This window comes from Silene latifolia, chromosome 1 (genome assembly GCF_048544455.1).
Source record: "Silene latifolia isolate original U9 population chromosome 1, ASM4854445v1, whole genome shotgun sequence".
Classification (NCBI taxonomy): domain Eukaryota; kingdom Viridiplantae; phylum Streptophyta; class Magnoliopsida; order Caryophyllales; family Caryophyllaceae; genus Silene; species Silene latifolia.
The window spans coordinates 136,503,097-136,516,240 of NC_133526.1; the positions used below are offsets into that span (position 1 = coordinate 136,503,097).

Consider the following 13,144-nt stretch of genomic DNA (forward strand, 5'->3'; position numbering starts at 1 on the left):
AATGCTAAAGAATTACATGAATAGCAAATGAAAACGTGCAAAACCGAAAAGAAAAAAAAAAGAAAATAGAGAGCAACTGTGAAGCACACAGAAATATTTCATTATACTAGGCCAATTTTTTTTTAACAGAATGTATAACCACCAACAATTCAACAAAAGCAAATTGACAATTGTCTAAAAAACAAAAGCAAATTGTGTGGATAATGTGACGCTATAAAATGTCAGCAGCTTAAGACTCACAAATCACCTCATAATCAACATTATCCAACTACAAAGCCTGTCAGACAAACTGGGGTCATTTATTCCACTAGAACAAAAAACTAAAATCTTATTCATACCACCAGAAAAACAAAAAGTATGGCATCTAAGGCAGCTTTGACAGGGTGCGCCAAAAGTTTGATCTCAGTAGTTCTCCTTGTTTAAACAACATGAGGGATGATTAGCAGGCCACAACAGTCATTTAGGCAGTTGACCACTCCCGACAACCACCTTACATAGCATAGTTGTAGCAAAATACATATATGGTTTATTTCTGCCAAAACTCTGATAATATTAGAGCAATAGATGCAACACAGATTTCCGAGAAGCACTCAAAAATTAAATAGTAAACTTCCAAACTTTCTTAACCATTTAAATCCCACCAAAAGCAAAAACTTCTTTACTGTACCGGCCAAGGAATGAACTTGTTCTTCACTGAATTGATACTAGCCTACTGTATAGAGATCCATCATCGAAAGGGAGGTTATTGTTAACCACCCTTATTACATACAGTTGATGGTTCTATTCTTCAGAATCAAATGACACACTTCTCTTAATTACCAAACCCATAAAAATAGATTGAATAACAAATGATACAAAAACATCCCTTATGATATACACCCATGTATCCTGCATCAATGCCTCATAGAATGACGTAATCTTCTCAGCACAACAGAGTTATAGAATGCCCTCGTCCGAAAGAACAATATCAGGGCAATAACAAATCCCAAGAAGCTTACGAATGCTAATATACAGAAGGACAACATGAAGCAGTGAGCACCGAAACAAGAACTGCTTTTCCCTGCTTCTTTGTCATATATATGCCCAATAATCCACACAGACAGAATATATGTACCCACAGGACTAGCTATAGAAATGGTATTGAATATTGTTCCCATATGCAGCACGCCAAATATTTCTGAAGTAATAGTAGGCATCAGAGACCACTGGGCGCCATAACAGATCCCTATCAGGATTGTTCCAATGTACAAATTTCCAAGAAACCCAGAAGCAATAATAACATGCCCCCCAGACATAATAGCTAAAGTGATCGCCATCAATAATGGCCTTGGCCATCCATTTTGGCGTAATAAGATATCAGATACGAATCCGCCTCCAAAACGTCCAAGGAAATTCCATATGGACCATAGCGAAACCAATGTATTGATCTGTACTGTTTCATAACCAAGTGATTGACCTATTTGGCTCATATTGTTTATGGTTGCAAGCCCTGATCCCATTCCACAAGACATGGCAACAAACAACAACCAGAAGTTCACGCTTTTCATGGCCTCAAATATATTCAAGCTCTCTCCAGTAGATGGACTATCATCAGAAGTACCAGGCATATCATTAGACACCCCATCTTTTTCTCCCAAGAACTTCTCGGCTTCTTTTGAATCAATGTGATGGAATAACAAATCCCCTTCTACTGGGCGAGCTTGATATTTTTCGTTTCGGGTTGCTTCTATAGCAATTTTAAGAGGTGACAAAATCAGTATTAAAAGGAATGCTAATGTGACAAGGTGTGCCCACTGTGGAAACAAAAAGATGTTTTGTGAGATTATGATAACCATGAGATACGCAGCAAGAACAAGGGCTACTATGGAGAAACTATTCAGATGTTTCTTCTCATCAACTGTGCTTCCAGGGCAGATTGTCACCACACACATCAGCACAAGGGTAACTACAGTTGGCAGCAAGGCAAGTAGTAGAATAAAAGTGCTCGGTTTGCCGTCGAAAAGTGCTTGGTAAAGTTGGATTAAGATAGCTCCACTAAGTCCCAGGAAACCCTGTAAGAAAGGCACAAGGAAAAAGAAACAGATGAAAAACTTAGAGCATGCATATAACAACAAAAGAACTATAGAAGACACCATTCATTAAATATAGAGCAAATTAAACAACAGAAGATACACAGTAGTTGAGGATGTATGAGCAGCGGGCAATCAAGAACATAAATCAAGGGGAGCGCCACTATGGTGCAAGGGTTACAAAATGCTACCATAATCCCAAAATATAGTCAGAGAAAATAAGATTATTATCTTACAAATCCCAATAAATGGCGAATAATATATCTGCTACCCCAAATTTGAAACTCTCTCCCAGCCCAACATAAACAAACCCATAACAGTAACAGGCAGCTGACGGATAGAACCTTGACAACGTGAACCACCCAAGACCCAGCACATAATTTATGTGGAAAACAGTAACCAAATAACTGCAGCAGATCCTACCAAACTGCTTGCCCACTTCAAAAGATATGACAATTGTTTTGCCTACTTTAAAATCAATGGGCATAGTTTAACTGTATCCAAATTACTCTATCCTCCTCACATTGTTAATTGTAGTCTTTGTTAACTCACAACTATATCCACTCTATAATCTATACATTAACCCAGTATCTTTTCAGAATATCGAATTAATACCGTGCTTCGGATAAATCAAACTTTACGATATAGAGTGAACATAATAGGAGTAATCAAATGTGACTACATAGTCACTCTGCCACAGTTTTTGAAATAATCAAACAATCAGATAATAACAGTCCGGTTAACAGAAAAATAATACGGAGTACGGAGTAACACAATTTCAAAATGAGGGAACAGCTACAAATTATCAACTTGAAACCAAAAACAAACTACCAGTGTACCACAATGTAATTCATACTAGTGCTACAAAAATCTTTTGTAGTTCTAGTTAGTACTGTGCATTCTTAAATCAATCAAAAAAAAAAAAAAAAAAAATGTACCTTCATGATGCCAACAATAGTACCACTATAAGCAGGGAAATTACGGACACCAGTAACAACATTAGCAGTATTAAAGAAAGTCTGAGCATGGGCAGCCATGAACATAAAGAAGCACATAAGAGGAAGAGGAGGCGGAGCGATAACCCCAACGACAGCGAGCCACATTAGAAAATAACCAAGGAAGCATTGGGCAGCACCGGCAGCGTGAACAACCCATGGGCGACGAGAGGCGGATGCGTAAAGAAGGCCTGATAGGACGCCAGCGTTGGCTCCTATGTCTTTGAATACGGAGATGGTGTCTAAGGTTGATTGGGTGTATGATTGGGAGGCTTTAAGAGCGGGTGAGTAGATTGAGAAAGCGTATGAACCTCCTGTTGTTGCTTGTATCCATATGCTTGATGTTGTTGTTACCCATCTGTTTTGGAATATTGACATGCTTTCTGACAACATTCTTTTTTTTTTTTCTTTCTTTTTGATGATTGTTTTCAAGGAAAGGGATGAATGAATTATTGGTGAAGTGGTTGGTGAGGGAGTGATGACTAGGAGTACTTGACTAGTTTGGTGATTATATGCCACGTTTCTTGGAAGTATGGCCGCATCCCGCATGGATAGATGTACATTTGGTATGGTAATACCACGTATTCTAAAATAAGACGGTCATATTTTTAGACGGTTCATTTTTATAAAAAAAAAACTTATTCATTTAATGTTGATAAATGAGTTATTTTTTATATAATAACATGGGCGTCTAATATCTCGGACGATCACGGGCGGCGGAACCGAGCCTCATGTTTTGACCACCGAATTTATAAGTTTTACTAATAAAATTCAATACAAACCGCTACGTGTAGCAATTTATATATTCATATTTTGGGCCTCATTTTTTTGTGGTGCACCGGACCTCCATTTACTTTAAGACGGCCCTGCTATTAAAAGGACGAGTCATTTGTTCATTTTGAATCGAGCTAAACCAATTGGGTTAACATTAGTTTTCATTTCAATTCGATTTCAATCGGGTTTATTTCAGTTAGTCACTTTAACGAGCATACTCTTCTATATACTTAGAGAATCAAAACTCTCAAAATGAAGTTTCGTTAAATAAGGAAACAAGTCTTCATTGCTATTAAATTATTATCTTTTAATTATCTTTTTGAACTAAATTATAATCAATTAATATCTATCTATATTATTAAGACTCTGTTTGGTAAAACTAATCAAAATGTAGTAAACTCCGAAAAGGTAATCGAAAACGAAAAGCTAATCGAAACTCGAAAAGGTAAATCGATAAGGTAGCTGAAAATTAGGAACTGATAAGGTAGCTGATTATATAAAAAAGTGTTTGGCAAACTAACTGAAAAGGTAACTGATTTTGATGAATCACGTAAAAAAATATGATAATTATTTAATAGTACAAATTTAAGGGGTAAAACCGGAAAATTAAATCAAATCAGGTACCTGAAATCTCAAATGCTACTCTAGGTAGCATTTCATTTCAGGTAGTTTATTTGGTTAAATAAGCTACTTGTCAAACGCTCACAAAAAAAATAAGGTACCTGAAATTTTGGTCAAATAAGCTACTTTGACCAAATCAAGTACCTGAAATGTCTTGCCAAACAGAGCCTAAATGAAGTTTTTTTTTCCGAACGATTACAGAGAGTCCAACCTTTAAGAGCGACCTAATTATAAAATAATCAATAGATAAATATTTGGAATAATAATTAGTAGATAAATATTTGGAATAGGAAAAGAACTATATCTTATGTATGTAAACAATGAAACTTAATATGAATAATCAATAATAAAAAATAAGGGTGCTGATTTTCGCAGTACACATTTACTCATCTTAGTACACTATTGACAATTATACCCCTTTTATTTCTCTTCCCATTTTCTCTCTCTAACTTCTCTCTAATCTATTCTCTCTAATTTCACTTACCCATTCTACTTTAATTTCTCCCTCTCATTGTACTACATTCATAAATTAATTTGATAAACACAAACAATTATGTATTACGCTGATAAATTATGTAGTTTGTTGAAAAATTATTTTTACACACATGTATAATAATCATAAATATACTACGTACAACATTAAAAACAAAAAGAAAAAAAAATCAAACCAATTAAGCAATGATTTGTACTACTTAGTGTACATTGAAAAAAAGAAAAAGAACAAGAAAAATCACGTTCATTACTACACAAATTCTCATTGAAGACATGACATATCCGTCACAAGCTGAAGACGGATACCATTTTACCTCACAATGTACCCACTTTTTCTCTCTCTGCAACACTATTCATGTGGTCCCCTTTCTCCACTAACCCATTTTGTTACCATTTTATCTTACAAAATATCCGTCACAAATGGTAACCCGTCACAAGAGAGACCAATTGTCATTACTATGTCACCAAATCAAGACGCCATGAAATCAAGAGATGTCTGTAATGCATTTTGATGATACAGCACTTCAGCCCAATAAGTCAATAATTCGAAGATCTCCCGTACGCCACCCCTCTCTGTAGCGGCGACCGCCTCTATCGTCGGCGACTATCCATTCGATCAAACAATAACTGTCATCGTCCCCACCAATTAACCCTAATTTGATTTTTAACATAAACCTAAATTAATTAACAAAAGATGCAAAAATTGTAAAAAAGAATCAATCCAATTAGTAATAATGAATTAAATGTATGTTCTATACTTAAAATATCATCTATAATTGAAGAAATTTGTGTATTTTTGGAGGAGGTAAAGAGTAACAATACAGAGAGAATCAGGTTGATGTTCTTTTAATCAAGGGTAGATAAATGGAAAATTCGATATAAAAAGTATTATAATGAGTAAAATGTGGGAAATATCGGTATATTTCATCAAGAAAAATTAGGATTATAACGAATTATGATATATGAATTTACTAGTCATAAACGAATTGCATAAACAAAAGAATAGAGATTTAGAATTAACCTTTGGTCCTAGCAATTTGGCCTAAGAACAATATCGAAATCGATATTCTCCTAATTGTTGCACCCAAAATGCTTTGAGAAATGCCTCTTTTCTTTGCTAGAATAGATCCCTAATTTCTAATGATTTTAGGGTTTTGTGTGTGATGAGAGAATTAGGTCAAAAAGTTAAGAAGAAAAATGATCCCCCTAACTCCCTTTAAACCGTGTAAAGGAGAGGAAATAGGGAAGATATTTTCTCCTTTTTTCTTTCCTTAAATCGGTTGAAGCAACAACCAAAAATAAGGATAAAAATCTTCTTATTTTCGGTTATTGTCAAATTATATGTAATGTGTATATATTATCAATTGTCAATTATGTCGACACGTATTTAATAAGTCCACACACAACAGTTTGTAGTCGATTTATTAATACCGGTCTGTCAACATTTATTATGACAATATCGTATAATATATACATTAACTATAAATATCGCATATTTATAATTTGCTTATTAAATATAACCGTTTACGTTTAATTACGAATTAACATCTTAATTCGTTTAAGCTAACATTATATACATTAATTAAATATAACAGTTTATATTCAATTTACGAATTAACAATTAATTCGTCTCAACTAATATTATTTAATTGTATTAAATAATCGTCTCATCATCACATTGACTAACCTTTTAGTCAAATACATGGACTAACCTTTTAGTCATATAAGGCATCAATGTGATTATATTTTCATACAATCACATCTCTCAAACACATCCTTTAGGTGTGACTTTTAGGGACCAGTTGATCACTGCCATCAGTATGATAATAACGTCAAACTTCTAGCAAGCCAACCGTTATTAAGTAAACGTTAATCAACTGATAAAATACTAAGTATACCCTGTGAACCTATAAGAGATTTATATACGTTATCACACTAACCGTGGAGGACACTAGCTCCAACAATCTCCCACTTGTCCTCACAAGTGTATGTGCGATAACCTAGGTAGCACGGACACTTCACTTAATCAGCCGTGCCGTGTCCGACACCGTGTCGGACACCGACACTCCTCGGACACACGCCGAAACGTGTCGGACGCCTATAAAGCCGTGTCTAACTTTCAACATTTATTTGGGCACGTGTCCGACGCGTGTCCATGGTATTTGGGCCGTGTTCGACGCGTGTCCATAACATTTGGACATCATTTGGGGTGAATGATGTTCTTTAGACGGGAAATGAGCTGTTGAAATAGCTTGATTAGAAGATGGGTTTTGGTGGGAAATGAAAATGAGTTATAATTATGGACAAGTTTTACCTTTACTTATTTAAATTTAATATCAAATACTTTTATAAAAATAAAATCGAATGTTTATAACTATAAAATATACTCCCTCCCATTCACAATAAACCTCCCATTTCATTTTGGCACAAATATTAAGGAAACACACTACCCCACCATATAATTAAATTTCAACCACACAAATACACTACCCCACCATACAATTAAATTTGGACCACACAAACACTTACCAAAAAAGGAAATAGGGAGGTTATTGTGAATAGACGGAAAAGGAAATAGGGAAGTTTATTTTGACTGGGAGGAAGTATATTTTATTAAATTTATATAACGTGTCCCGTGTCTTAAATTTCATGGGATACCGTGTCACGTGTCCGTGTCGTGTCCGTGTCCATGTCCGTGTCCGTTTTGGTGCTACCTAGGCGATAACCGATTCTCATATCCTTAATTTCTCCCACTCAATGTAAAACAATTTGCAAAATCCGTATTCACAAAGGTCGTATTTTACAAGTGATCAATATCAAGAGTGGTTTTCCCGACTAGAGAATAACTTAACTGATAAACGAATCATCATTCGAGCATGGCCATGCATTTCAATTACAACTCCTCGAGTGGCCCTGAGAAATAACGAACTAAACCTGATAAAGGTTGGATATTTTCTTCAACTCGAATCCTGCAGATATAAGCACAGTATGAAATGACCCAGAAAAAATCTGCTTAGCCTCCTGTTACGGTCGACCATGAGAAAGAAACCAAAGTCACCCAAAAACTGCCTTAATCTCAAGAGACAGTCGATAGTCAAAAGAATCGACTCTAGGAACACAATGGACGTCCAATCCACGACCTGGCACCGAATGTTTTTAAACATTTAGGACTCCATTACGTTGTCACAATTTGTTCTACGAGGTATCGTTATAACTCGCATCTGTGATCGATCGATCCAACCAACCTGCTGACTTATGGCTCGTTGAACCCACCATCAATCAACTTCACAATATAATAGCCAGAGTTATCAGCTAATGTAGGCAATTACGGACCAAAACAAATATAATGTAATTCAGTTCACTTTGTGGTGTTCAATGTTGTCGTACAATCCACATTAAAAACAAAATATGAAATAAAACGATGAAGTTATAAATAGCATATGAAAAAGATAATGTATCGAATTCATTAGCAACTAGTACAACTCAGGAACACGTTTAATTCCCATGGAAACAACGTGCCCTTCATGCTTATCATATTTCAACGGTTTAGTGAGAGGATCCGCGATGTTATCATCCGAAGCTATCTTGTCAATCACTATCTCCTCTTGCTCCACGTAATAACGGATCAGGTGAGCCTTCCGATGTACATGTCTAGACTTGTTGCTAGACTTAGGCTCCTTAGCCTGGAAGATGGCACCTCTATTGTCACAATAGAAGGTGATTGGGTCATTCGAACTAGGAACTATGGATAGTCCTTGTAAGAATTGACGCATCCATATAGCTTCCTTTTCTTTCTTCGAGCGGCATAGTACTCGGATTCAATAGTAGAATCTGCTACAACTTCCTGTTTGGAACTTTTCCACCGACCGCAAACACCATTAAGAGTAAAGACGAATCCAGACTGAGATTTCGAATCATCTCGATCCGTTTGGAAGCTAGCATCTGCGTAACCGATTGCACATAGCTTAGTATCTCCTCCATAAGTCAATGCCCAATCCTTAGTCCTCCGTAGGTACTTAAGGATGTTTTTAACAGCTATCCACTGTGTTTCACCTGGATTCTTTTGGTACCGACTCGTCATACTCAATCCATATGCCACGTCTGGACGTGTGCATATCATGGCATACATGATGGATCCTATGGCTGATGCATAAGGAACACGACTTATGCGTTCAACCCCTTCAGGTGTCGTGGGTGACTGAGACTTGCTCAAATGCATCCCAGAAGTCATTGGAAGGTTCCCCTTCTTGGAGTTGGTCATGCTGAACCTCTCAAGAATCTTATCTAAATAAGACTCCTGACTCAATGATAACATCCATCGTGATCTATCTCGATAGATACGGATTCCCAATATGCGTTGTGCCTCACCCATATCTTTCATCCGGAAATGGTTCTTCAACTATCCTTTTACCGAAGATAAGAGAGGAATGTCATTCCCAATCAAGAGTATGTCATCGACATACAATATCAAGAAAACAATCTTGCTCCCACTCGACTTGACATATAAGCATGGTTCCTCGACCGATCGAGTGAAACCATACTCTTTTATCACCTGGTCGAAACGATGATTCCAACTCCGAGAAGTTTGCTTAAGTCCATAAATGGAATGCTTAAGCTTGCACACTTTCTTAGGATTTTCAGGATCTATGAAACCTTCGGGTTATACCATGTACAATTCCTCCTCCAAATAACCGTTTAAGAAGGCGATTTTCACATCCATCTGCCAAATTTCATAGTCATGAAAAGCGGCAATCGCTAAGATTATCCGAATGGAACGCAGCATAACCACGGGTGCAAAAATTTCATCATAATGCAATCCGTGCACTTGAGTGAAACCTTTTGCCACTAGTCGTGCCTTATAGGTATCTGGTTGCCCGTCTGAGAATGCTTTATTTTGTAAAGCCATTTGCATCAAGAGGTCGTACCTTATTAGGTAAATCAACAAGATCCCATACGTCATTCTCATACATGGAGTCCATCTCGGATTGCATGGCTTCAAGCCATAGCTTAGAGTCGGAACAGGTCATGGCACCTTTATAGGTAGCGGGTTCATTACTCTCTAGGAGCAAAACGTCATTTTCCTCGACCATACCAATTTATCTGTCTGGAGGATTAGAGACTCTACCCGACCTCCTAGGTTCCTGAGAAATGTTAACCGTATCATTAGTTGAAGGAACATCTTCCTCCATCTGTTCCTCAGCTGTTGGTTCTTGAATCTCCGACAGCTCGAAGGTTCTATTACTTGACTTGTTCTCGAGAAATTCTTTCTCTAAGAACTTTGCACTAGCCGCAACAAAAACTCGATGTTCGGTAGGCGAATAGAAGTAATGACCAAACATTCCTTTTGGATAACCAATAAAGTATGTCTTGACCGATCGCGGGCCGAGCTTATCCTCGTGTCTCCACTTGACATAAGCCTCGCAGCCCCAAACCCGAATAAAGGACAAGTTAGGGACCGTTCCCTTCCACATTTCATATGGAGTCTTGTCGACGTGACTTTAGACGGACTTCGGTTAAGTATAAGAGCAAATGACACAAAGAGAAAAACCCATAATGAATCGGTACTACCGTGTGACTCATCATGGATCGAACCATATCAAGTAGTGTTCGATTTCTCCGTTCGGACACACCATTTAATTGTGGTGTTCCAGGTGGAGTTGACTGTAAAACTATTCCACAGTCTTTAAGGTGTTGATCAAACTCATTTGAAAGATATTCGCCACCCCGATCTGAACGGAGTGCTTTAACCTTTCTTCCCAGTTGGTTCTCAACCTTATTCTGGTATTCGTTGAATTTTTCAAAGGACTCACTTTTATGCTTCATTAAGTAGACATATCTGTATCTACTCAAATCATCTGTGAAAGTGATAAAATATCTATAGTCGTCTCTTGCGGTGATTGACATAGGTCCACATACATCAGTATGTATGAGTCCTAATAGGTCATTAGCGCGCATTCCAACATCTTTGAAGGAAATTCGAGTCATTTTTCCGATAAGACATGATTCACACGTGCCAAATGAAGAAAAATCAAATGTGGGAATAGTCCCATTCTCGATGAGTTTCTTTACACGTTTTTCATTTATGTGTCCCATTCGACAATGCCATAGATAAGTTTGATCTTTGTCACCAACCTTTAATTTCTTATTATTCACATGTAATATATCTGTGGTTTGATCTAAGATGTAAATTCCATTCATGGAAACTGCTTTGCTATAAACCATTTCATTAAAAGAGAAAATACAGCTATTGTCCTTTATTGAAAATGAAAAACCATCTTTATCAAGTACGGAAACAGAAATAATATTCTTAGATAAACTGGGTACATAGTAACAGTTATATAAATATAACTCAAAACCACTCGGGAGCTGGATTACATATGTTCCCTTTGAGACTGCAGCAACTCTTGCTCCATTCCCGACTCGCAGGTCCACATCACCCTTTGCGAGAGGTGTGATGTTTTTAGGCCCTGCAAATGATTACACAGATGAGAACCACAACCAGTATCAAGTACCCAAGTTCCGAAACTTGCATGGTTAATCTCAATCATATGAATATAAGATGACATACCAACAAGAGTGACGCGACCTACTTTTATTTCCTCACGGTACACGGGAAAGTTCCTCCTCCAATGTCCAGTCTTGTGACAATGGTGGCACTCAACGTTACCGTCCTTGCTCTTTGTCTTGCTTAGTGAGCCACTAGTCTCACCAGGCCCACTCTTACCGTTTCCTGACTTTTTAAACTTTGGCTTTCCTACAGTTAGGTCGCCATGAACTTTGCCCTTACCCTTATTCTTGTTGGAAATCATGAGAACATCTTGCTTCATGCTCCCACTTAATTTCATATCCTTCTCGGTCTGTATGAGAAGTGAGTGTAGCTCATGAGAACTTTTCTTCATGTCATTCATGTAGTAATTTGCCCTGAATAGGGCAAAACCATCATGAAGTGAATGAAGCATACGGTCGATGACTATGCTCTCACTGATTTTGCAATCAAGTCCCTTCTGGAGTTTCGCATCAAAGAAGCGACAGGTATGCTCATAAGTAACGATTTTCGGTGCTTTTGAGAACTCATTAGTGAGCGTGGTGAAAATCTTATTTGCACCTTGGGCAATGAAGCGTCTTTGCAAATTGGTTTCCATTGCAAAAATGAGTACGTTCTTTATCGCACCAGCTTCCATGACGAAGTCACTATAAGCAAGTGACTCGTTAGCTCTTGTATTGGGGCCTGGGTTTGGCGGTATTGGCTCAGTTAAGTACTTGAGCTTACCGTCAGCAATGGCAGCATTCCGTAGTGATGCCTCCCAGTCCGCAAAGTTGGACCCGTCATTCTTCAGTCGTGTGGACTGATTCATGTGGTCCATGAAAGTTTTGAGCCAGGATTCGCGTGCAAGTGTGGCACTTGGCATAGGGATATCATTATTTTCAGCCATTTGTTGTAAGCAGTATTATCAATATAAAACGAATTCTACACTGCGAAAAGAAGAAAAATATAATAAGCATACTCATCGTTATGATTTAAGTCTAATGCAAAAACTGTTATAATGCGAAGACTCAAGCATTTATACAATTGACCTCCCTCAAGAATTATATAAATGATCCCAAGACTCAATTATCTGTAAATTGATAAGCCAACCTCTTGGCTAATTCTACTTTTAGAATTCTTGGTCGATAAATTTCTGTAAATTCTATCTATAGTCCATCATAATCACGAGAAACTCTTCGGATTATAACGTTGAGGTAAAATAAGTCAACACAAACTACTTACCCAACGTAGAAGGGGTCATATGGAGAGTAAAGTCATATATGCCTACCGACGAAGAAGGGATTCATAGTTGTTTGGCCTATAAAGACTAGTCTCAATTTTAGTTTTAGAGGAAGATCCCATCAACTTTATTTTAATTCATTTTAAGTGAACTAATATCTAGCATGCGAGAATGAATAAACTAAGATGATGGCTTAAAAATGTGTGACATCTGTATGTCTATGAAAACTAACATCCAAACTATATGAGTCAATTTTCATGCATTTAAGTAGGTGGTTTGGTTTAGGCGGAATATGATGCACTAACTATGAAGCAAAGAAAAGCAATAAGAATGGAAAAACGTAAAACAAAATAAAGTCCTAGTGTGGCTTATCTACCAAAATGAACATAAATACAACTTTGGAATCCTTCCTAGGACCCGAGAAGCT

The 13,144-nt window shown here is 37.2% G+C and overlaps 1 protein-coding gene across 1 annotated transcript; it reads right to left on the reverse strand.

Moving 5' to 3' along the window:
- Nucleotides 1-68: 68 nt before the first annotated feature.
- LOC141609638 (protein NUCLEAR FUSION DEFECTIVE 4-like) lies at nt 69-3,552 on the reverse strand. Its single transcript, XM_074428572.1, has 2 exons — nt 3,008-3,552; nt 69-2,051 (listed from the first exon to the last, which is right to left on the reverse strand). The coding sequence occupies exons 1-2, from the start codon at nt 3,455-3,457 to the stop codon at nt 894-896; spliced, it is 1,608 nt and encodes a 535-aa protein (XP_074284673.1). The 5' UTR covers nt 3,458-3,552; the 3' UTR covers nt 69-893.
- Between the last annotated feature and the right edge of the window lie 9,592 nt (nt 3,553-13,144).

Coding starts and splice junctions, on each gene's coding strand:
- LOC141609638 (XM_074428572.1), bottom strand. CDS start 3,457: ATGTTGTCAGAAAGCATGTCAATATTCCAAAACAGATGGGTAACAACA. Junction 2,052..3,007: donor CTATTGTTGGCATCATGAAG/GTACATTTTTTT, acceptor CCTTTCTTACAG/GGTTTCCTGGGACTTAGTGG.